The 21,801-nt window shown below is 49.0% G+C and overlaps 1 protein-coding gene across 4 annotated transcripts; it reads right to left on the bottom strand.

Annotated features, from left to right (window-relative positions):
- Positions 1 to 1,592: 1,592 nt before the first annotated feature.
- On the bottom strand, positions 1,593 to 21,723 carry Cdc25b (cell division cycle 25B). 4 transcript variants are annotated; one of them, XM_052723445.1, is made up of 17 exons: positions 21,546 to 21,723; positions 12,292 to 13,388; positions 11,442 to 11,554; positions 10,567 to 10,618; positions 8,590 to 8,631; positions 8,419 to 8,455; positions 8,068 to 8,190; positions 7,854 to 7,976; positions 7,297 to 7,431; positions 6,848 to 6,928; positions 6,590 to 6,763; positions 6,277 to 6,369; positions 5,787 to 5,849; positions 5,525 to 5,623; positions 5,207 to 5,340; positions 3,121 to 3,232; positions 1,593 to 2,965 (listed from the first exon to the last, which is right to left on the bottom strand). In XM_052723445.1, exons 2-17 carry the CDS (start codon positions 12,489 to 12,491, stop codon positions 2,825 to 2,827), a joined length of 1,722 nt encoding a protein of 573 aa, XP_052579405.1. In that variant the 5' UTR covers positions 12,492 to 13,388; positions 21,546 to 21,723; the 3' UTR covers positions 1,593 to 2,824. The 4 variants fall into 4 exon arrangements, with proteins under 4 accessions (XP_052579405.1, XP_052579406.1, XP_052579407.1 ...); XM_052723446.1 differs by having other exon boundaries at positions 21,562 to 21,723; XM_052723447.1 differs by lacking the exon at positions 8,590 to 8,631.
- Positions 21,724 to 21,801: the final 78 nt, after the last annotated feature.

Below are 21,801 nucleotides of genomic sequence, written 5' to 3'. Positions count from 1 at the left end.
CAAATAAACCCTTTCCTCCCCAAGGTGCTTTGGTCATGGTGTTTCAATGCAGCAACAGAAACCCTAAGTAGGACAGGTGTGTTTCATCTCCCCAGGAAAAGTCTTGTCATACAACACAGGGACATCACCTGGTTGCATGAGGCCTGGTCATTATAGGTTCCCTCCTGTCCAGGGACAACATGGACAGATGGCTGTACAATCAAGGCAGCCTGGCCCTAGCTGCCACTCTGACTTCTCTCAGCATCCAGTCGCTTTCCTGTGACACCAGACCACCCGGGCTCAGAGTGGGCAGGAGCTTCCTGTCCCTTACCTACTTTCTGGTCAGTATACCATTATGTGCCTTCTCCTGGGGTGTCTTCCTTTCCCGGATAGGTGCTTGTTTTGATAGCAGTTGTCTGTTTAGTAGGGATGCTTTCATGACCCTCCCGCCATCCACAAAGCCCAGCGCCTAGACTATCCAAGCCACCACCCAGCATAGCCCATTTCCTGTGCCCTCCAGGGCACTCTGGACCAAGGGTAACTGCAAAATGGGAAAGATAATCATTGCTCTACCTACTTCACAACAAACCCCATAGAAAATGAGACCCATACCCGATGTGTGTGCACTCTGAAATACTACCTCCCACCCTCCCCAGACTACTGGGAACCGACCCCAAGGCCTCAGGCATGCCAAGCAATGCTCTACTACTGAGCCATGCCTGTGTGTGTGCACTCTCAATCAAAAGAGCCTACAATCACATAGCTCATATTTATGGGTCATCTGCACTGGTATTCAAAAAAGGATTTCTAGTGAAGAAGGGCACACTAGCACACACCTTTAACTCCAGCACTCAGGAGGCAGAGGCAGGAAGATCTCTGAGTCTGAGGCCAGCCTGATCTACATCATAAGTTTCAGGCTAGCCAGGACTACATAATGAGACTCTGTTTCATAATTTTTTTTTCTTGAGAGACTTGGTTCATCCAGATTAGTGGGGTGTTTTTTTTTTTTGTTGTTTTTCCTCTTCTGAGGGGACAAGGCTGGGGAAGCCTAAATCTGAAGGACTATGGCAGGAATCCTTGCAGTTTAGCCTGAGGACAATGGGTACTGACAGTTCTTTGTGGTGTGATGGGTCACTCTTACCATACTGCAGGCTTGGAGAAGGGTGAGCTCAGGAGAGCTTGGGTAGCCGAGTGAGAGAGATGAACCCAAAGCCCTAGCAGGACTGTGAGCATGAGACTCACCAGCTGGGAGGGATGGTGTATGCTTACAACCCCAGCCCTAAGGAGGTCGAGACAGGGCAGCCATGAGTTTGACGCCAGTCTGAGCTACATAGTAAGAGGACCCCTGTCCTCCATTTCAAAAGCATGAGAAACTTCAGAGGAGAACTGAGGTATAGTCCCTTCTCCAGAAAGCCTCCCCTCGTCTGCTGGTCTGTCCTTACCCCGATCTGTCCTGGTCTGTCCTTACCCCAATCTGTCCTGGTCTGTCCTTACCCCAGTCTGTCCTGGTCTGTCCTTACCCTAATCTGTCCTGGTCTGTCCTTACCCCAATCTGTCCTGGTCTGTCTTTACCCTGGGTCTGCTATGGTCAGAGGCTCCGCATAACAAACAGATTATTTAACTTGCTCAGTGCTTTATTGAACCAAGGCCCTAACAGAGGACTCACAGGGGCCTTCCAGCATGGCCTTCTCATATGTAGATCTGAACCCAGAGGTTGCTTGGTTTTTTATTTAGCTGCTTCCATGACAATGTTCCTTTAATATTTCCAAATGCTAAGTGTAAAGACTTTGTACACACACACACATACACTCCTGCCATAGGTCACCATGCTCACCAAAATCCTTCCACCCCATTTGTGTGCATCCATGTGTGCAAGGCACTGCGCATCCATGACCACCCAGCCTCCTGTCCATCTGCAACAGGCCTAGGCTCAGTCACTAGTACAGCAACACAGAAAACATACAGACAAACAAACAAACACGAATACTCAAGAGGTCTTCTGGACCAGAGTGGTAAGGACTCAAGGGAGGAAAGGGAGGAAGAAGACAGGATCAAAAGCAAAGCTCAATGACTGGTCCTGCCCAGCAGCAAATTCTGACCAGAGAGACTGCAGCTCACAGCAGCCGGATGGGGCTCCCAGAGGCTCCTGAATCAGGCCTTTGCCCTTGCCTTGGGGGCACTGAAGGAGAAGAGGCCCTTTCTGGGCTAACAAAAGCCAGGCCTTACTGAGCAAGTGATATTTGAATCTCTAACCCCCAGACGTATGAAGGAGTCTACCCAGCTGCCAGTGTGCCCCGAAACAGGCTGAGTCAGACAAACACAAGTAAGAGCTGCAGGTAAGACAACAAAGGACAGGAACAAGTAAGCGCTTATGTTTCCCACGGAGGTGTCTGTGCAGAGGCCAGGAGAGGACAGCAGACACAGCTCGGTGCAGAAGCAGGCATAGCACGCAGCTTCCAGACCACCCAAGGAGCGGCGGTGCTCATCCCAGAGGGCTGAGCTCTCCCACAAAGGGGGCTTTCTGAACACGGGAAGACAAAGAGTTAACACAAACAAGGAAAGAAGACGATAAAAGGCGTCCACGAACCCAAAGCACTTCCTCCTAGCTGGTATCCACCCATCAGGCTGGGCTCTTCAAGACAGGACTGGCACCAGGGTATGGAAAATTAGTGGAGTGAGACAGGAGAATGGAGGACAGGGACAGACAGATGTGACACCACACCATTCCCCCAACCCCCAATAGCACCTGAGGCCTCTAGCAGGTAGGTGGCCTCATAGACCCTTGGGACCCACTGGCTCCCAGGCCCCACGAGGTAAAGATGGCAGCCGGACTGGTGCTGGCTCATCACTGGTCCTGCAGCCTGCTACAGAGTTCCCTCCGGCTCCGCTCCCCAGCCCAGCTGCGTGTCTTGAGGCGAAAGGTCCTCAGCTCATCCCTGAAGGCCTCGTGGTTCATGGGCCGGTAGTTCTGGGGCTCACAAAAGTTCTAAAGGAGGATGAGAAGATGTAAAGAGTTCATCAGTATGGGAAACAGAGTCAGCCGTGGGGAGCCAGGGAAAGCCTTTCTTTCTTTTTGGCCTACAGCCTGACTGAGCTCTGTCCCTTCAGTTAGGAGAGCTGTGGCCACCCCACCCATGGTACCGGATGCTGTGGGAAGAATTCCTTGTAGCCGCCTTTGAGGATATACATCTCAGGGTAGTACAGGCTGGGGTAGTCGTTAGCCGCACGATCCCGTTCCCTGACGAACCGGCACCTGGAGCAGCATGCGAGGGGGTTCAGGGCAGGAGACATTCAGAAAGAGACTCATACACTCTACGCGCTGCTTTGAGGGTCTCCAAGAGCACAAGCTTCAGAGCATAGACATGGCATCCATTAGGTAAGATGGGCGACTAGGTAGGAGGCCCTGGGGTGAAGACAGATGTAAAGCAGGAACAGCCACTGTTTCTGGAAGGCAGTTGCATAACCTTGGTTAGAGCACTCTGTGACATGTACCAGGAAAGAGGAAGCAAGAAAGGGGACCAGTGAATACAGGGTCCACTCAGAGCCTGGCCTGGTGGCACAAGCCTGTAATCTTAGCTACATAGGATTCTGAAGCAGAGGGATGGCAGGTTCAAAACCTGCCTGAACTACACAAAGAGCTTAAGGCCAGCCTGGACAATTTAGGAAGACCCTGTCTCAAAATAAAAGGTAGGGCTGGGAGGTGGCTCAATGGCTAAGAGCATCTGCGGAGTAAACGCGAGGACGTGAGTTCAAATCCCCCGAACAACAAGAAGCCTGTAACCCCAGCATTGGGTGTGTTTGCGTAAAAACAGGAGGATCACTTGGAGTTAGACTGAAGGCCACCAAGCCCAAGTTCAGTGAGAACCCTGTCTCAAGGGAATAAGGTAGAGAGTATACAGCAGGATATGCAATATCCACCTCTGGCCTTTCTGCATGCATGTACTTATATGCACACATGTATATACCACATGCATGTATACCACACAAAGGCACTCATGATTGATTATATATATATATTTTAAAGGACCAATGGCTGGAGAGAAAGCTCAGCAGTTAAGAGTTTGTTGCTCTTGCAAAGAATCTAGGCTCAGTTCCCAGCACCCACATAGTGGCTCACAGCCATTTATCATGGCCTCCAATCGAGGGCATCCAATGCCCTCTTCCAATGTCTGTAGGCACCAAGCATTCATACAAGGGCACACACAGTGCAGGCAAAATACCTTCATATAAAATAAAGTATCACTCTAGTTACAAATTTTAAAGAATAAAAATAAACTTCTTTAAGGGGGAGGGGGGGCAGTGAGATGGTTCAGTGGGTAAAGGCCGCACAGCCCTGGCAACCTGGGCTCGATTCTTGAAAGTCATGTAAACACGGAAGGAGAGAACTGATTCCATAAGGTCACCCTCTGACATCCACATATACATATGGGGTATGTCATACCCATGTACATATGCCTTCATACAACATACATACACATGGTAATTTAAAAAAAAAAAAACCAAAATAAAAACTAAATGAAAAGTAAAGAGAGGGCTGGGAGCACCCCTCCCTGGTAGAGTGCTTCCCTATTGTATGTGATGGCCTGGCTCGGTCACTGGTGCGGCCACACAGGGAAAGAGCACACATGCTCCAGAGTCTCCTGGACCGCATGCGGTAAGGACCCAAGGGAAGAAGACAAAGAAGGAAGCGAAGGATCAAGAGGGACGCTCACTGACTGGTCCACTGCCCAGCAGGGGCCACGTGCTGGAACCCCAGAGGAAAGGGGAGCAGCAGGGGTGAGGCCCCTACACAGAGAACGGGAAACACAGATTCCAGCACACTAAGAAGCTAACAGCTACTAGATGGAGCTGGTGGCCACCCTGGACCAGGAGGCAGGGGAATAACCAGGAAAGATCACGAATGGAGGCTGAGGGCCCCAGTGGTAGCCAGCATGGGAACAGGATACCAAAGGCCTGAGTGTCACTGAGAATGTGGCTTAGAACAGGGTCCTCAGATTTTAAAGACGCTGCTAGACTTGGCATGAATTTTTGTGGGGGTGCCGCAAAGGATGAAGGATGGTCTGATGAGGTGGATGGAAAGAAGGGGATGGGAAGATGTGCTGTCCATAGCAAGAGTAAGGTTAGTTCTAAACTATCAGATGCAGCAAGAGGCTCCAGCATTCAGTTCTGGGCAAAGAAGGCCAAAAGGTGCGCACTAGCTGACTAACAGGACGGAGCCAGGACTCACATGCGGGGCCCACGCTCAGATGAGAATTCACAGTGGAAAATGAGGATGACTCTCTTGTCCAGGCTACAAGGTGTGATGGGGTGCTGCAGCAGGAAGGTCTCGGCATCCCGTTCCAGGGGCAAGTTCACAGCGTTCTGTCAGAGCATGTGGGGGTCAAGCCGTAGCCTGCACCTGGCCCCTTCTCTTTCAGTTCCCAGGTAAGTAACCCCACCTCTTTTGGGAGAAACCCTCCCCATGAGAAATACTCCACGGAAGGTTATTCCTCCTCTTGGCGAGGAATCTGAACGGAGGGCCTGGCCTTACCAGCAGCTGTCTCACCTTGATATGCCCGCCTTCATACTCATAGGGGTATCTGCAGTCCACAATTACAAATTTCTCCACAATGTTGCTGAACTTGCCTGTCAGCAGGGCCACCATCTGCAGGAGGCCATCAGGGTTGGTGCCGGCAGGGGAGGCGGGTAGCCAAAGTTTTCCCTCACTCTTGTGATGGTCTGTACATGCAGCCCATCCCCAGGGGAGGACAAGAGCCAAAAAAAAGGTGGTCCCCAATGCACCTGAAGAGTGGCTCAACCCTGCTTACAGTTTCTGGTGAGATGTACTTGAGGTCTTGGTGTTTGCCATCCACAGTCTGCAGGAGGAAAGCCTGAAGGGAAGGATGAGTCAGTCAGGGGAAGAAAAGGCGGCAGACAAGAAGGCTGGAACGGGCAGATTCAGCTCAGAGTGGAACCTCGGGAGGCCCATACCCAGGGAACAGCCTTCAAAGGGTAAAAACAGAATGGAGAAGCCCTGGACCGTCTTGCTTCCTGCTCTAGGGGTTTGAAAGCTGAGGGGTGAGGCAGGAGATTGCATACCAGAGACTCATTTGGAAATGGTTTTCAAGGCTGAGATATGTCAGATGCCTAGACAGATTTGAGGTGGCATCGGGAGAAGGGGAACCAGAGGGAAGAGTCTGCATGAGAACAAGACTGAAAAGATACAAGAGAGAAAAGGGGGTCTCTGGGGACAGTGCTCCTACACTAGGGATCCAGAGCAGATAACGGAAGGAGCCTCCTGAGGTTCTGGGATGCTACCTTAGAGTAATCTCCAATCAGTCCACGGTGGTCACTGTCCAGGATGCTTTCAATCTCATGACACAGGGACTTTGAGCGGAAGACACGGGCCTTCTGGAAGGCAAGGCAGATGGAGGCCAGGTCAGGGGTGAGCCTGCCTCTGGGTGCCATTTGCCTGAGACCCTCTTTCCCTGCCACATAAACAACTACCTGTACACTACTCCCCCACCTCCCGCTACACATGTGGCCAAGAGAGTACATCCCAGACCATCTTCAGCCCAAACACACCCCCAGGTGAGCAGTGACAGCCCAGCCCCAGGAGGAAGAAACTAACAGGTTCTTCAGGCTGCTGTTCTTCCAGAGGTGTCACACTTTTCCTGCGCTTGCTCTGGACAGGCACGTCCTTGTCCTGGGGCCGCTCCAGCCTCTTGAGGATGGGCCGGATCACGGTGCACGGCATGGATGGAGAGCGGAAGAGCCGCTGGCACTTGCTGAACATGATGAGATCCTGGCAAGGGTAACATGGCAGTTAGAAAACACAGTCCCTCAACCCCACATCTCTAAGCTCTGAGGGGGCACTACTGAGGCTCACCTGTTCCTCTTCCTTATCCAGCTTTTTGACCAGTGGGGCACTAATGAGGTTCTCCATGCCTGGGGGGACCACATCATCATCCTGAGGTCAAATCAGCAAGGACACAATCATAAACACGAGCATGGAATAAACCTCACAGAGTCTTCCCTTACCTACTCTCCCAGAAACGCTGGGCTGTCCCCAGCCCTGCTGACTCCAGAGACCTAAAGAGCTGCAAGGACCCACCTGCTGCAGGGGCATGCCCTGAGCAAGGAGAAGTACCTTCATCATGCCCAGCCTCCATTCCTCTGGAGCACCCGCCCACCTGTCTCCTCTGATTGGCCAATAGCAGGCTGGTTCTCAGTTCCCTTAAATGCGTCTGACACTGGGGTATGGTCGTAGTCTTGCTGAAGCCAGAGCTCTAGCTGAATGGGGAGCAAGTAGGGGCCTTGTGGACCAAGGCTGTTTACCTTTAAATCACCCTCCAGGATGTCCACAAATCCATCATCTTCTTCAGAAGCCCTTTCAATGGGGGTCGAGGAAGAGGAAGATTGGGCCACGGGGCTCAGCTCCTCTACTTCCATCTTCCGTTCGGGGGTACGACACTGTCCAAATCACAACAAGAACAGAATACTCAAGAGGTAGGGGGTTGCCAGCCCTTCTGAGGATACTTGTCTCCAGTACTTGGGGGTGGGGGGTGGGGGGTCTGGACCACTCTTTTCTTCTTTTTAGCTTTTATTTATTTTTAATTTTTAACCTTTATTTTATGTATACAGGTGTTTTGCCTGTACCCATGTCTGCGCACCATGTACCAGCAGTGTCCACAGAGTCAGAAGGGGGTATCAGGTCCTCTGGGACTGGAACTATAGAGGACTGTGAGCTGCCGCATGGGTGCTGGGAATTGAACCAGGTCCTCTGAAAGAGCAACCAGTGCTCTTAACCACTGAACCATCTCTCCAGTCCCCACCTCTCCCCTGAGCTGTTTCTTGAGGGCCCGCTCTACAGGAGGTCAGTTCTCCTCATGTACCATCAAGTCAGGGGCTGAGCTTGGCCTCTGAGCAAAGGCTTCTCTGCGGCTGGCCCACTCTGCCAGAGCTTGGGAAGGGCTGGCATGAGTGAGCTTCCATGGCATCTTGAAGAGATATCCATCCTGTGGGCAAGATTGGAGAGGAGACGTCAGGATAACCCCAGGGCACCCTTCTCTCCCCAGACCTCTTCCACCCTTGTGTCTGGAAGCGCACATTCTCTTTGTCCTCCCCAGGGCTGCTGGCAGCTCTGTAGCCTGCCTCATTTTTCTCACGGCTATCCAGTGCTTGGGAGTTGGTAATGTTCTGTAGCACGGGGCTGTGGTCCAGCAGCCTCACCTAGGAAATCAGACAGGGTAGTTACCACTGAAGGCTGCACACTACCGTTATCACCCAGGCCCTACCTTCTGTCACCCTGCTCCAACTCCCAGGCCACTCAGCCACCAGATAAAACCCCATCTCCCCCAACCAGCCCAGCAATGCCTGACTACTTCAAGCACACCCTCTGAGAGGTGCTCCCAAGATGTTCATGCCTGAACTCCCTGTCAGGCCTTGGAGGACACTCACTGGCAAGGACCGGAAGCGTTTTATGGTAAACTGCTCACTGTAAAAGAAAGAAGGAGAGTTCAGAGCTGGGAAAATGGGGGTCAGTGACTTAAAGCAGGCAGGCTCTCCTTGCTCCCAAACATTGCAGGAGACAGCGGCAGGTGAGTAGGGGAAGGGGTGGAGCGCACTCACTTTTGTATGACCAGGCTGGCTGCCTGAATGGCCTGTTCAAACCTAGGAGAGAGAAGTGACCCATTTTCTCTGGAGCCCAACCTCTGCCTCAGGCACCAGGCCCCAGCCAGGCCCATTCCTAAAGGGCCAGCCACGAGAGCAAGGGCCTGTGGTCAGGCTAAGGGAAGGGGAGGGTAGAAAAAAAGCCCACTACTGGTGGGACCAGGTACCAAGGATGAAGGATTTGAGGCAGTCTGGGATTTTAAAGGCTGCCTTGAATGGAAGCAGGCCTGGAGAAAGGCAGTGATGGAGCCAGCTGGGGCAGGTCACAGGGTCATTAAGACATCACCAAGGCAACAGTCTCGCCAGCCTGCACCAGCTAGCACAGGCCTTCCACCTGTATGCAAATTACATCAGTGGGGCCATATGGCCACCGTGAAAGGCATTGATCCATCCCATGACAATAGGCTAAAGGCACCCTGCAATGTGGGTGACTCTGGGCTGGATCCCAGGAAGGCTGGGTTGTCCTTTCCACTAGGAGAAGGTGGCCTGGCTCTCTCCAGGACAGGGGCCCCCACTTTAGTGTTTTTCTGGATCAGCCCAGCAGAAACTTCTAGTGACAAGTATACGGATTACATCCTCTCCTCCCTCCTGTGGAATTTTCTAAGACCCAACCTCCGTTCCACCCCCTCCTGCTGTCTTAGAAGAGGCCAGCCGGCAAGGAATTCCAACAGATGTTCCTTTTGAGGCTGAGGCAACAACTTCTGCATACAGCTCTGCCTTACAACTATGCTGCTGGAGACCACCTGTCAAGTGGAGCTTGCTTACACACACACACACACACCCCAGCTTCTTCTTTTTGAGAAACTAAAAATAGTCAAAAACAAACACAGGCCTCAAGGGGCCTGTGTGCAATCAGCCTGGCATCATTTGTTAGCTGGGCCTTAGGGGTGAGGGATCTGTGTTGTCACTAAAAACCAACCTACACTCCTCCCATCCCCACCCAATTCTTGTTTCCTGTTTGTGAATAAACCCTGAACTCAGCACAGTCCGATCAAAGGCACCAGGAGGAAACAGTAACCGCCACTCTAAACCAAAAGCTCTGGTGGGCAGTGCTCAGCTGTCCCTCCTAATGCCTGACAGCTACTCCAGCAGCTGGATGGGAACAGGTGCACTCTAGAAGGCATAATTTGTGCCCATAGGCAAGGAAGAGGTATCTGCCCAGAGCAAAGACCAGCTTTCTCCCTCCACTCCCTGTTGCAAAGGGCCTGGGTTGGCTGGGACAGGCAAGTGTTCAAGCCAGAGGCAGACACTGCTTTTGTTTGGTCTAGGTTTTGAGATATGGTCTCACCATGTTGCCCAAATTGGCCTTGAACTCTATCTTCCCGCCTTAGCTTCCTGAGTGTTGAGATTACAGATATGAGCTGCCACACCCAGCAGGACCATATTTTTCAGGTTGGGAAAACATTTCATGTGCACAAAAATGTGTACAGGCAAAACAGGAAAATGGGACATTAGATTTGTATTTCTGAATGACAATGCTAGCCACTGTTCCTCTGACCTCTGGTCTTGAACCTACTCTCACCTGGCTTCTATGATAGCAGGCCCTTCTCCAAACAGGAAGCCAGTTCTCAAGGCTTGGGGATGCAGCCCTGAGGGGTCTGCCTACTTTCTGATTTCTCTGTAAGAATGCAGGATTCTGGAGGGGCGGGAGAGACGGCTCAGTGACTAAGAACACTCGCCACTTTTGCAAAGGACCTGAGTTCAGTACCCAGCACCCACATAGGGCAACTCACAACAACCTGGAACCCTACCTCCAAAGGGATCCAAGCCTCTTCTGGCCTCTGTAGGAGGCCTGACTACTCACATGCACATATCCCCATGTAGAGAAACACATAACAAACACACAATAAAAAATAAATAAATCTTAAAAAAGAAAGGAAAATCGATTTCCAAGGGCAGGCGCCAACTCCTCGGATCCCTCTCTTCTCTACTCACGCGTGCTCTGCCTTCTGTGGGTCCATAGGGCTGGGAGAGTCCATGCAGAGACCTGGTGGGACAGAGCACCTTGGCTTGCAAGTAGCATTCTCTCCTGCTTACTTTTTCCCAAGAAAGAAAGAAGAAACCTCTTTCTATTTGAGATCAAGACACACTTTAAGAAAAGAAACAAAACCTACTTCTGGACCCTGAGCATGGGACACTGCCCCTCAAAGGAGCCAGGGCTACATTATTTGTTTACTATGGAAATGTCTCTACACAGTTTTTTTGTTTGTTTGTTTTTTGTTTGTTTTTTCGAGACTGGGTTTCTCTGTGAAACTGAATGGCTGTCCTGAAACTCACTTTGTAGACCAGGCTGGCCTTGAAATCACAGAGATCCGCCTGCTTCTGCCTCCCAAGAGTGCTGGGATTAAAGGTGTGCGCCACCACTGCCTGTCCTCAACACAGTTTTTTAAAGGCACAATGCTTTCTAAGCATTTTTCTTAGGCTAGTTTAAAACGACTTGGAAAAGATAATGTTTCCTAAGGAGAAAAGTTACAGACTAAGAGAATGTTTCACAAGGACCACCTTTTGGTAGTAAGTGCCTTCCGGGTGGGGCTGCAGTTCAGTGACTGCATCACTAGGTTTCGAATCGGTATGATAGCATCTCCTACCAAGGGCCAGACTTCCCCAGGCTCCCCAGTCAAGGTTGGGTGTGGTAAGACCCACCAGAGGTGTGTTTTCTTTTCACCTTTGAAGGCAAGATGAGAGAAGATTCTGGGCCCACCCAGCCGTGGAAAGGACGTTCATCTGATGGGCTGAGAAGTTAGGAGGCCCAGGCAGTTCCCTGATCTCTTCTGACACTAGGGGACCTCACCCAGGACCCTGGGCCTTACCTGCATCAGAAGATTCTGAGGACACGGATGACAAGGAGGTACGCCTGGACAGAGAGAGGCCCACCAGCCTGTTTTGGAATGACAGGCTTCCTACCTGAGTCTTTGGGGTCTCACTAGGAAGAGAGAATAGGCACAGGAAAGGAGGGGAAAAAAAGAATGCTGAGTTTAGAAGCTGGTTGGTCCATGTTTCCATGTATCCCCTAGCTATGAAGGGCCCACCCATTACTGAGAGATGATCACATTCTAGGACTATCCTGTATCTCAGGTCAATGCTCTTCATTCCACGGAGGCCCTAGAGGGTCTTCTCTGGATTGACTGGAGAAGTGTGAGAAGGGTGGGCAGGAGGCAGCAGGGAAGTTCTGTGGAACTTTTCCCTGCTCTTCACAGACCCACCTATCCATGCATTTTCCTGGAGGCAAAGGCCAAGACCTGGGTCTCTATTGTGGCTGGACCACCCAGCTGGGACCCCACAAGAACGTTTAGGGAAGTCAGTCAGTCTTTAGTCAGTTTTTGCCTTAGGGGAGTTTGGGAGATGCAGGTTGCAAAGAGCAGGGGCTTGTATGACCCACTCCTATGCCAACCTCAATGATCCTCTGCCTAAGGCAGAAATTAGGGAGGTAGTGTGACATGGGCACAGTAAGGGAGCGGGGCGGTGGTGGTGGCGGTAAATGATCCTTAGCTGGCCATCTGGATGGTGTAAGTCGCACAACTTCTGACTCAGCACCCTTGTGCCAGGTCCCTGAAGCTGGGGTAAAGCCGTTTGTGCTCAGCACTCCTAGGCTTCGGTGCCTAGTTCCTCCAACTCGGGGCACTCCATCCCACCACACCCAGTACCCGTGGGGCATCCTACCTGCCGAGACCAGCGAGGTCGTGCATGGTCTGAGTAAGAGTGGTAACCGGAGAGGAGGAAGCCGCTCGCTCCGGAGACCCCAGGAAGCCATCAGGCTCCAACCCGAAGCCTGGGAGGTGGTGCGGCCGCTGAACGCCACCGAGCACGCGGGCAGGACTGAGAGCCGAGCCCGGCGCAGACTTCGGCGGGTGCACCTCCATCGTGGCGGGGTGGGCAAAAACTAGCTAGCTACAGGGCCACAAGCACGAGGGCGAGCAGACGCCAACCCAGCTGGCTCGGCTCCGAGAGTGAGCTTGGGGTGAGGGGGAGGAGGGAGGGAAGGAAGGGAGGAAGAGCAGTGGGCCTGGGAATGAGGAGAGGGGTGCGGGGAGGGAAGCAGGGGAGGACGCAAAGCTGGGCAGCTGCCACCGCCACCTCCTTATATATTCGAAAAATAACAGCGGCAGCGCCGCCGGACGCCACCAATGGGGGCGCCGGTTCCGGGAGGGCGGGACCGAGGGCGGGGCGCTTGTGATTGGGGCTAAGGCTGGACCAGCTAGCTCTGCCAGCCCGGCTTCTTAGGGTGACTCAGGGAGTTGGCTTAACCCCATGCCCCACACATAACCCTCCGCTCCCTCTGACACGAGGATCCTGGTCTCCGGGATTCTGCCTCCTGGGACACATTTTGGAGGTACACACCCCCTAGAAGGAGCACCCACCCCCTAGGGTGGCCTCGTAAGGATCCCTCGACGGCGTTTACTATCACGCACGGTCACCAGTAAGGAACAGTGCGACGCTCTGCCTGAGTTGAGCTCCAAGTGTGCTGTGAGGTCTGCGGCGTTCCCTGTCCCGTTTACAGACCGGGACGTTGAGAAGTTCCTTAACTCGTTTAAGGCCATGGGTTTGATTGAGTGGCGGAGACAGAGATGCTCCTTCCCGGGCTCCTCTGATCTTCCAGCTTCCCTGTCCGCCCCACTGGGTCGCGTAGAGTCGCTGCGGTCATTCTCAGGTGGCGCTTTGGGCACGCGCCTCGGTGCGCGGCAGAGCGGATCGGCAGGCTTCCCCGGGGCTCCCAGTTTAGACGTGATCCCACTGGACCCAACAGTCTCCCGTAATCCCTGAGAATCAACATTTGGATTTAGGCATGGGTTTCTGCTGCAGGCAATTGTGACATGTCACCAGAGAACCCAGTTAGGGAAAAATCTCACACCCACTTATGGCTTGGCTAATTTGGTGTTAATAGCACCGTATTTAGTGTTTCTTTGAAGGTGGAAGAGGCTGAGTTTGCTATTAGTTTACAATGAGCGTCTTCTAATGATCTAATCACCTTCCAGCCAGGTCTGTTTTCCTGGAATGAGCTGGGAAGGACCAAATAGGCAGTTGAGAGCTTTTTCAAATTCATTCTCCTAAGGGAAGGCGTGGCTTCTGGGTTGATTGATTGTTGGGGTGCAGTACAAGATGTAGGAGCCAAGAGTAGCCTTGCACATCTGCCTTTGCTGTTTGAACCACCACCCCAGACCTACCACCAGGTAAGGTAGGGATAGGGCCTAGAAGGTTCAGGTGTGTGTGAAGGAAGAGGACACTAGCCACACCTGAGTGAAGTGACCAACGTAGGAACAACAGCCTTTCTTTCTCTCAGCATTTTGCCCAGCTCCTGTGCTGTACCAGGAACTATATACTACTAGGTAGTTAGGGACTTATTTCCTGTTCCGGTCACAGGTCAAGCTCCAGACCTCCAGCCTCCTGTGCTGGCTGCCCTTAGTGCTAGGACCAGGAGAGAAGTGTGCCCCGGCGCGGCCTTCCATTCCAAAGACTGGAATGAAAGTGCTCCAAGGAGAATGTTTTCAAAACCAACACAGCAGGTTTCCCCCACCCCTACCCCAGCACACACTCTTAGGGTGAGAAGGGGTTCTGCTGTGTTGATTTTAAAAATCACTTAAAATGAAATCCCACAGCTGGAGGTGCTCCTTGTCCCCAGTGGAGTCCTCCCTGAGCACCTCACATATCAACTCACATGCTTCTGAACTTAATTCACCACTTAGATCATAGACGATGCACTTAACCGAAACAACAACACAACTGGTCCCTAAAGACCAGTTTAAAGATTTGCTCTTTTTGAAATTAAGGAGGGGAGTGTCTCATTATGTAGACCTGGCTGGCCTGGGCTTCTGTGCATAGAGCAAGCTGGCTTCAAATCCGTGGTGATCACCTGCTTTTGCCTCCTGAGTGCTGGGATTACAGGTATGAGTCACCACGAACTGGCATGTTAAAATATTTGCAACCTGCAGGGTAAGAGGACTTCCCACACGGCATCACCTTTTAGAGACTTTTTAAAAAAAATCCATTAAAAAAAATCTATTTTATTGTTTTATGTGTGTGGGTGTTTTGCCTGTCTGTGCACCATTTGTCTGCCTGGTGCCTGTGAAGGGCAGAAAAGGGCATCAGATCCCCTGAGACAGATGATTGTGAGCTGCCATGTGGGTGCTGGGAATCAAACCCGGGTCCTCTGGAAGAGCAGCCAGTGTTCTTAACCTCTGAGCCATCTCTCTAGGGCCCTTTTTTATTTCCCCTAACTGTCCCCTCCCCCGACACACACCTTTTTTCATGGCTTGTGTTTTCATAGCTTATGACATGTTAAATTTATGTTCTACCAAAAATTCAGAAAAAGGAGACTATTAAATGATACAAAAGGAGGTACACTCCCCCCCTGCCCCAAATCTTCAGAAACAGCATTATGAGAATGCTCTTTTCTTGCACCATCCCCTGAAGATGATTCATACTTATCCAAAGGAAACATGATGGCAGACATGGACGACAGCCACAAAGAGAATTAAACATTTCCCAGAAGCCACATTCAAGAAGCAAAAGGGAAGCTGGCCTTGGTTGTGGACTCGTGGTGGGGGAGGGGTGAGGAATGAGGATCACTGAGAGTTTGAGGCCAGTCTGGGCTGTAGAGTGAGACCCTGTCTCAAAAAAAACTGAAACTACCAACAACAAAAAGTAGAAAGTGTGCTTGAGGTGTGTCTCAGTGGTAGGCCATTTGCCTAGCATGTGCAAAGGCCTAGAATCAGTTCATAACAAAGCAAAAACATAAATAAATACAGTAAAAATATGTAATTTTTATCTTTATATTTTAACTTTAGTATTGTATTTAATGTAATACATTAAAAATATTATTGTGCTGGTTAATTTTTTTGATGCACGCTAGAGTCATCTGGAAAGAGAAAACTCAATTAAGAGAATGCTTCCATCAGATTGGCCTATAGGCAAGTCTGTGGGGCATTTTGTTGATTAATGATTGATGTGGGAGGGCCCAGCCCACTGTGGATGATGCTACCCCTAGGCAGGTGGTCCTGGGTTGTCAGTGTGGGGGCTGGAGAGACATCTCAGTAGTTAAAGAACACTGGCTACTCTTCCAGAAGACCCAGGTTTGATTCCCATTATCTACATGGCAGCTCACAACTGTCTGTAACTCCCATTCCAGGGGATCCACTGCCCTCTACTGACCTCCGCAGACGACTAGGCATGATGCAGACATCCATGTGATCAAAGCATTCATTCATGTAGTGGTTTGAATAATATGGCCCAAATAGGCTCATATATCTGAATGCTTAAGAATGGCACTATTTGCTGGAGTAGGTGTGGCCTTGTTGGAGGAAGTGTGCCCCTGGGCACGGGCTTTGAGGTTTCAAAAGCCCAAGCCAGGCCCAGTGGCTCTCTCTCTTCCTGCTGCCTGGAGAACTCTCAGCTACTTCTGCACCATGTCTGCCTCTGTCACAATGCTCCTCACCATGATGGCAGTGGACTAAACCTCTGAAACTGCAGGCAAGTCCCAGTTAAATGCTTTCCTTTATAAGAGTTGCCACGGTCATGGTGTCTCTTCACAGCAAAAGAACAGTGGCTAAGACAGTACACATAAAATAAGAAAATCTCAGCAAACAAACAAAAAGCAGTATTTGTCGTTTGGGAGGCTAAGACTGGGGAATTATAAGAGTGAGGGTATCTTGGACTACATACTGAGTCTCTAACTTAAAAAAAAAAAACAAACCAAAAACAAAGCCAGGGATGGGGGCTCATGATTTTAGTCACAGCACTCAGATCTCTGGAGTTCAAGACAAGCCTGGTCTACACAGAGTTCCAGGCCAGCCAGACCTACACAGCGAGACCTTGCCTCAAACAAAACAAAACAAATCACAAAAACATCAACAAAACCCAACCAGCAGTAACAAAATATGTATGGGAAAATACCTAGAAAAATTTTCTTTGATATATGAATTCCTAGAGACAGAAAGATTAGATGTTATCTCAAGATAGAGAAGAAAGGAATATAGAGCAATGATTTCCTAAGTGCAGAATCTCTGTTTTGTGTGATGGAAAAACCCCACAAGTGGACAGTAGTGTTAGGACATAATATCATGAATGTAATAAATCATTACAATTAATGTAATTAATGAATATCATAAATATAATTATTGAATGAATACTGTGAATGTATCAATGAATATCACAAATATAATTAATATCATGAGTGTAATTAATGAATATGAGTGTAATTTAAAAAATAAATAAATCAAAATTTAAAAAAAAATTTTCTTTGATTGTAGGTGGATCATACATATAATCCTAACACTTGGAAAGTAGAGGCAGAAGGACCTGGAGTTTAAAATCAACTTCTATTACATACCTATTTCAAGGCCAGCATCCTGTCTCAACAACAACAACAAAAAAATTTTCCAGTGGTAGCATTAGACATTTTTTTTCTTTTTCCTTTTTTTTTTTTTTTTTTTTGTTTTTTTTTTTTTTTGTTTTTCGAGACAGGGTTTCTCTGTGTAGTTTTGGTGCCTGTAGACCAGGCTGGCCTCGAACTCACAGAGATCCGCCTGGCTCTGCCTCCGAGTGCTGGGATTAAGACATGTGCCCCCCCCCCCCCATGGGGCTGGAGAGATGGCTCAGAGGTTAAGAGCACTGGCTGCTCTTCCAGAGGTCCCGAGTTCAATTCCCAGCAACCACATGGTGGCTCACAACCATCCATAATGAGATCTGGTGCCCTCTTCTGGCCTGCAAGCATGCATGTAGGCAGAACACTGTGTACATAATAAATAAATAAATCTTTAAAAAAAAAAAAAAAAAAAAAAAAAAAAAGACATGTGCCCCCATGCCTGGCTTCCTCACCTTCTTTTAAGGTGAGGAAAACATTCTAAACTTGACTTGCACTGGTAGCTGTACATATCTGTAAGCTGTATCCCCTGGGTGAGTTGTACAGTTACGGTATATGAACTAAAGTTTTGTTATCTGAGAGACCACAGGCAAATGGAACATTCCTTTTAGGACTCTCAGGTCTAGGTGCTTTGGAAGTCTAGTAATACCTCCATGGCTAGATATCTCCCATCCCACTAATATCATCTGCTCTACTCCCTTTCAGGGCCCTCCTTGGTGCCACACAGAATGGTATTTACACAACCATATACATGTGCTTCTGGCATAGCTATTTCCAGACATCAGGTCTACCTGATCCTATAAGAGTATACAGGTGTGTTTTTTTTTTACCCTCTCTGAAATGACTTTTCTTCTGTCATCTATGTGGCGCTCTGGGATCCCCACCTCCTTCTGTAAGCTTCATCTTTCAGATTATTAGGGAACTCACAGTCCACCTGCTCTTCTGTTGGTCCAGGTTACCTGGAGCTGCAGAATAAGTTTCATACCCATTATTCTTATCTAACCCATCCTTCATGCCCACCAGTGAGCTTTCCATTCTCCTTTCCTTTTAGTACGTATGTGTGTAAGTAAATATGCAAATATGCACGTGTGTTTTATTTTATTTTATTTTCCACTTAAATGTTTCTTTGTGTGTGTTTTATTTGTTTGAGACAAGTTTTATTATGGAGCCCTGGCTATCCTGGAACTCACTATGTAGATCAGGCTGGCCTTGAACTCATGGAGATGCACTTGCCTCTGCCTCCCAAATTCTGGAATTAAAAGTGGGCATCACTACATCTGGAATGATTTTATTTTTTGAAATGGGATTTGTGTAGCCTAGGTGGGACTCAGACTTGCTGTGTAGCTGAAGCTGGCCCCACATTCCTGATCCAGCTGCTTCTGCCTCCCAACTAAGATTACAGACCTCCACCACCATGCTTGGCTCTCTTTTTTCATTTTAAAGGGTAGTATTTTATTTTTAACTTATTTTATGTATATGGATGTTTTGACTGTATGTATGTATGTGCACCACATGCAGTGCCCACAGAGACCAGAAAAGGTCTTTAGACCCCCTCAAACTAGTTAAAGGCAGTTGGTAGCTGACATGTAGGTAATGGGAATTGAACCTGGGTCTTTGGGAAGAACAAGTGTTCTTAGCTACTGAGCCATTGCTTCAGCCCAAGAGTAGTATTTCTTGTAAAAGAAAACTTTGGCTAGGCATGGTGGTATATATCTGTAGTCTTAAGTACTCTGAACACGGAGGCAGGAGGACCACAAGTTCAAAGCCAGCCTGTGCAACTTAGAAAGATTCTATCTCAAATAGTTAAGAATAAAGGGGGTTGGTGTTTAGAGGTAGAATGCTTGCCTAGCATGTGTAAGGCCTTGGGTTCAGTCCTTAGTATTGCAAAAGAAAATAAAGAAAGGGAAAAGTAAAGGAAGAAGGAAGGCAGGCAGGCAAGCAAAGTGTCTTGAAAAAATTCAACAACATAGGGGAAAAGGTCCATCCATAGACCAGTCACCAAACATCCACTGATTATAAGTCAACATATATACGAGGAGGCAGGGAGCCATACGTACAAATGTACGAAAACTCCAAAATGTAGGCCAAGCACCCTGAAGATGCTCAGATGGTGTCCTTGGCATATGGCTCCTCATTTACCTTTACACCACAACTAAGCATTGATCCTATGGGAGAAAGTTTCTCAAATTTTATTCTGAAATTTGAGATTAGAAGAATGCTTTAATTTGTTTGTTTTTCCGGGACAAGATTTCTCTGTGTAGTCCTGGCTGTCTTGGAACTCACTCTGTAGACCAGGCTGGCCTTTAACTCAGAGATCCACCTGCCTGTGTCTCCCAAGTGCTGGAATTAAAAGTGTGTGCCACTATACTTAGCTTAGAAGAATGGTTTTTATATTTTGTTTAATAAAGGCCTCTACATAAGACACAAAATCAGAAGCAATAAAGCAAAATAGAGTCAGAGCTGCCTACTTGGAGATTACAAGTATCTCCTATCTAAAAGATATTCTGAGCTAAGACAAGTAGCAACTGAAGGGAAATGGTGCAGTACACTTATCAAAGATTTATGCTCAGAGCACATGGAGAGGGCTTGGTTTGGTTCTGATTTGATTTTTTGGAGAGAAGGTTGCACTGTGTAGCCCTGGCTGTCCTGGAACTCACTCTGTAGACCAGGCTGGCCTCGAACTCACAGAGATCAGCCTGTCTCTGCCTCCTAATGCTGGTATTAAAGGTGTGTGCCACCAATGCCCGGCTACTTGTAGAGTTCTTAAACATCAGGAAAATAGGGTTGGAGTGGGACATGTGATTGGCATGCATGAGGCCCTAAGTTTGACCTTTATGGCACACACAGGGGAAAAGACCAGAGTGAGAAATGTGGACAAAGGCTGAGAATCTCAGGATCCAACACACACACGGAAAGAGAAATGTGTATCAAAAGAGCAGAGAGTCACAGTTTCTTTTCTGGCTTTACAGAACATCACACTGAACCGATTTCCGATTTTGTCTTTATCAGTTCCTCATGAGTGTGTTGTTGGTAATTTCTAGAGCCCTTAACCTGGAAGCTCCCAGGACACTGTCCTTGGTTCTCTTTGTCTCTTGACTTGAAGCTTCCTCTAGCCCCAGCTCCTCAGCCTGCCATTCTGGGATGCTGATCTTCAAGACTTTCAAAAACATGGCAACTTCACTCATCATGTCTTCATCAGAACCCCACTCCCCCAAGGGCTCAGGGATCTATGCAGAGGAGGTGAAAAGATTTTAAGAGCCAGAGGTGACAGATGATTCCAAGGAAACAGTGTTCTCCAGACACGACAGGACTAATGCACACATGAACTCACAGACTATAGCAGTATGCACAAGGCCTACACAGATTCAAGCCAGACCAAGTCTCAGCACTGAGAGGGGGAGGTGGGCACAGGTCTCACCCCAAACCAAGAAGCTATCTGCAATTGATACCTACTGGCGAAGGGAAAGCAGTTTTCTTCAGTGGAGTGTCATTGGGTATATCAATCACACTCCAGGGCAGACTCCATGCCCAGGAGTAGTTGGGCAACACAAAAATGAACTCAACAATATTTTTGTAGGCTTTTTGTCTCATTTTGCTTGAAAAATGTTGGGGCATTTTTCGCCTTACTGGTCTTTTTCATGTTTATTTTGATTTTGTTATTGTAGGGCTGTGTGTGTATGTGCGTTTCTTGGGTTGTCTAGCATGGTGGCACATGCTTTTAGTCCCAGCATTGAGAAGGCAAAGGCAGGTGAATCTCCACGAGTTTGAGTCCAACCTAGGCTGCACAGAGTGCCAGGCCAGCCAAGGCTACACAGTGAGACACTGCTCAAACAAACTGGCAAGCAAAACACTACAATGCGCACACAGTCTTAAGGGCTCATCACTTTCACGTGTTCGGTGCTGCAGGAAGAAGTCTTAAGATTTATTTGTACAAGCCCGGCGGTGGTTGGCGCATGCCTTTAATCTCAGTATTTGGGAGGCGGAGGCAGGCGGATTTCAGTGAGTTTGAGGCCAGCTCCTGGTCTACAGAGTGAGTTCCTGAACAGCCAGGACTGTTAAACAGAGAAACTCTGTCTCAAAAAACCAAAAGAAAAAAAAATTTATTTGTACATATGTATATGTACATACATATTTTTGTAGTTGGATTTATGACTACGTGCATGAAAAAATCCACTGATACCCAGATGTTATTAGTGTTTTTGGATTGTGGATTACTAGAAATTTAAAAACGTCTTTAGCACCATCAAATGGATTTAAATGCCATGTTGTCTTTACAATAACCTAAATGTGTAACCATAGATTGGCCTTCTCACATTTGGAACAATTCACACCTTTAAAGTACATATTAGGGGGAAAGACCCAGCACTTAAGAGTACTGGCTGCTCTGGCAGAGAACCCGAGTCTGGTTCCCAGCACCCACATAGCAACTCACAACCACTTGTAATCCTATTCTAGTCTGACACCCTCTTCTGGTCCGCTCGGGCATCTGCATGCAGGTGCGCATACACACAGGCAGACATACACATGCATAAAGACAATTACTTAAAAAGAAGCATACTGGCAGTGGTATTTACACATCGTGAAAATCCTAATCGCTTGACGCCAGCCAGTTAAAACGCAGTCTAAGCAGCCTGATGCCAGCTGGCCGCGTCTGGAGCAAAGAGCAGAAGCGAGAGCATCAAAACGTCCTTTGTGCATCTGTCCAGGTGTCTGTGCGTTTTGTCTCCGCAGATGACCTTTCCCGCGCGTGGCCGAGGCGCACGGTCCGGACCTCAGCGCCCCCGGCGGCGGGTCGGGGCAGCGTCGCGGGGTAG

This window comes from Peromyscus californicus, unplaced genomic scaffold (genome assembly GCF_007827085.1).
Source record: "Peromyscus californicus insignis strain IS unplaced genomic scaffold, ASM782708v3 Scaffold_7__1_contigs__length_154581171, whole genome shotgun sequence".
Taxonomy (NCBI): domain Eukaryota; kingdom Metazoa; phylum Chordata; class Mammalia; order Rodentia; family Cricetidae; genus Peromyscus; species Peromyscus californicus.
This window is presented reverse-complemented; position numbering and strand designations above follow the sequence as displayed.

Coding starts and splice junctions, on each gene's coding strand:
- Cdc25b (XM_052723445.1), bottom strand. CDS start 12,491: ATGGAGGTGCACCCGCCGAAGTCTGCGCCGGGCTCGGCTCTCAGTCCT. Junction 8,632..10,566: donor CCACAGAAGGCAGAGCACGC/GTGAGTAGAGAA, acceptor TCTCTCTCCTAG/GTTTGAACAGGCCATTCAGG. Junction 3,233..5,206: donor TCTGAGCGTGGGCCCCGCAT/GTGAGTCCTGGC, acceptor ATGCTGCTCCAG/GTGCCGGTTCGTCAGGGAAC.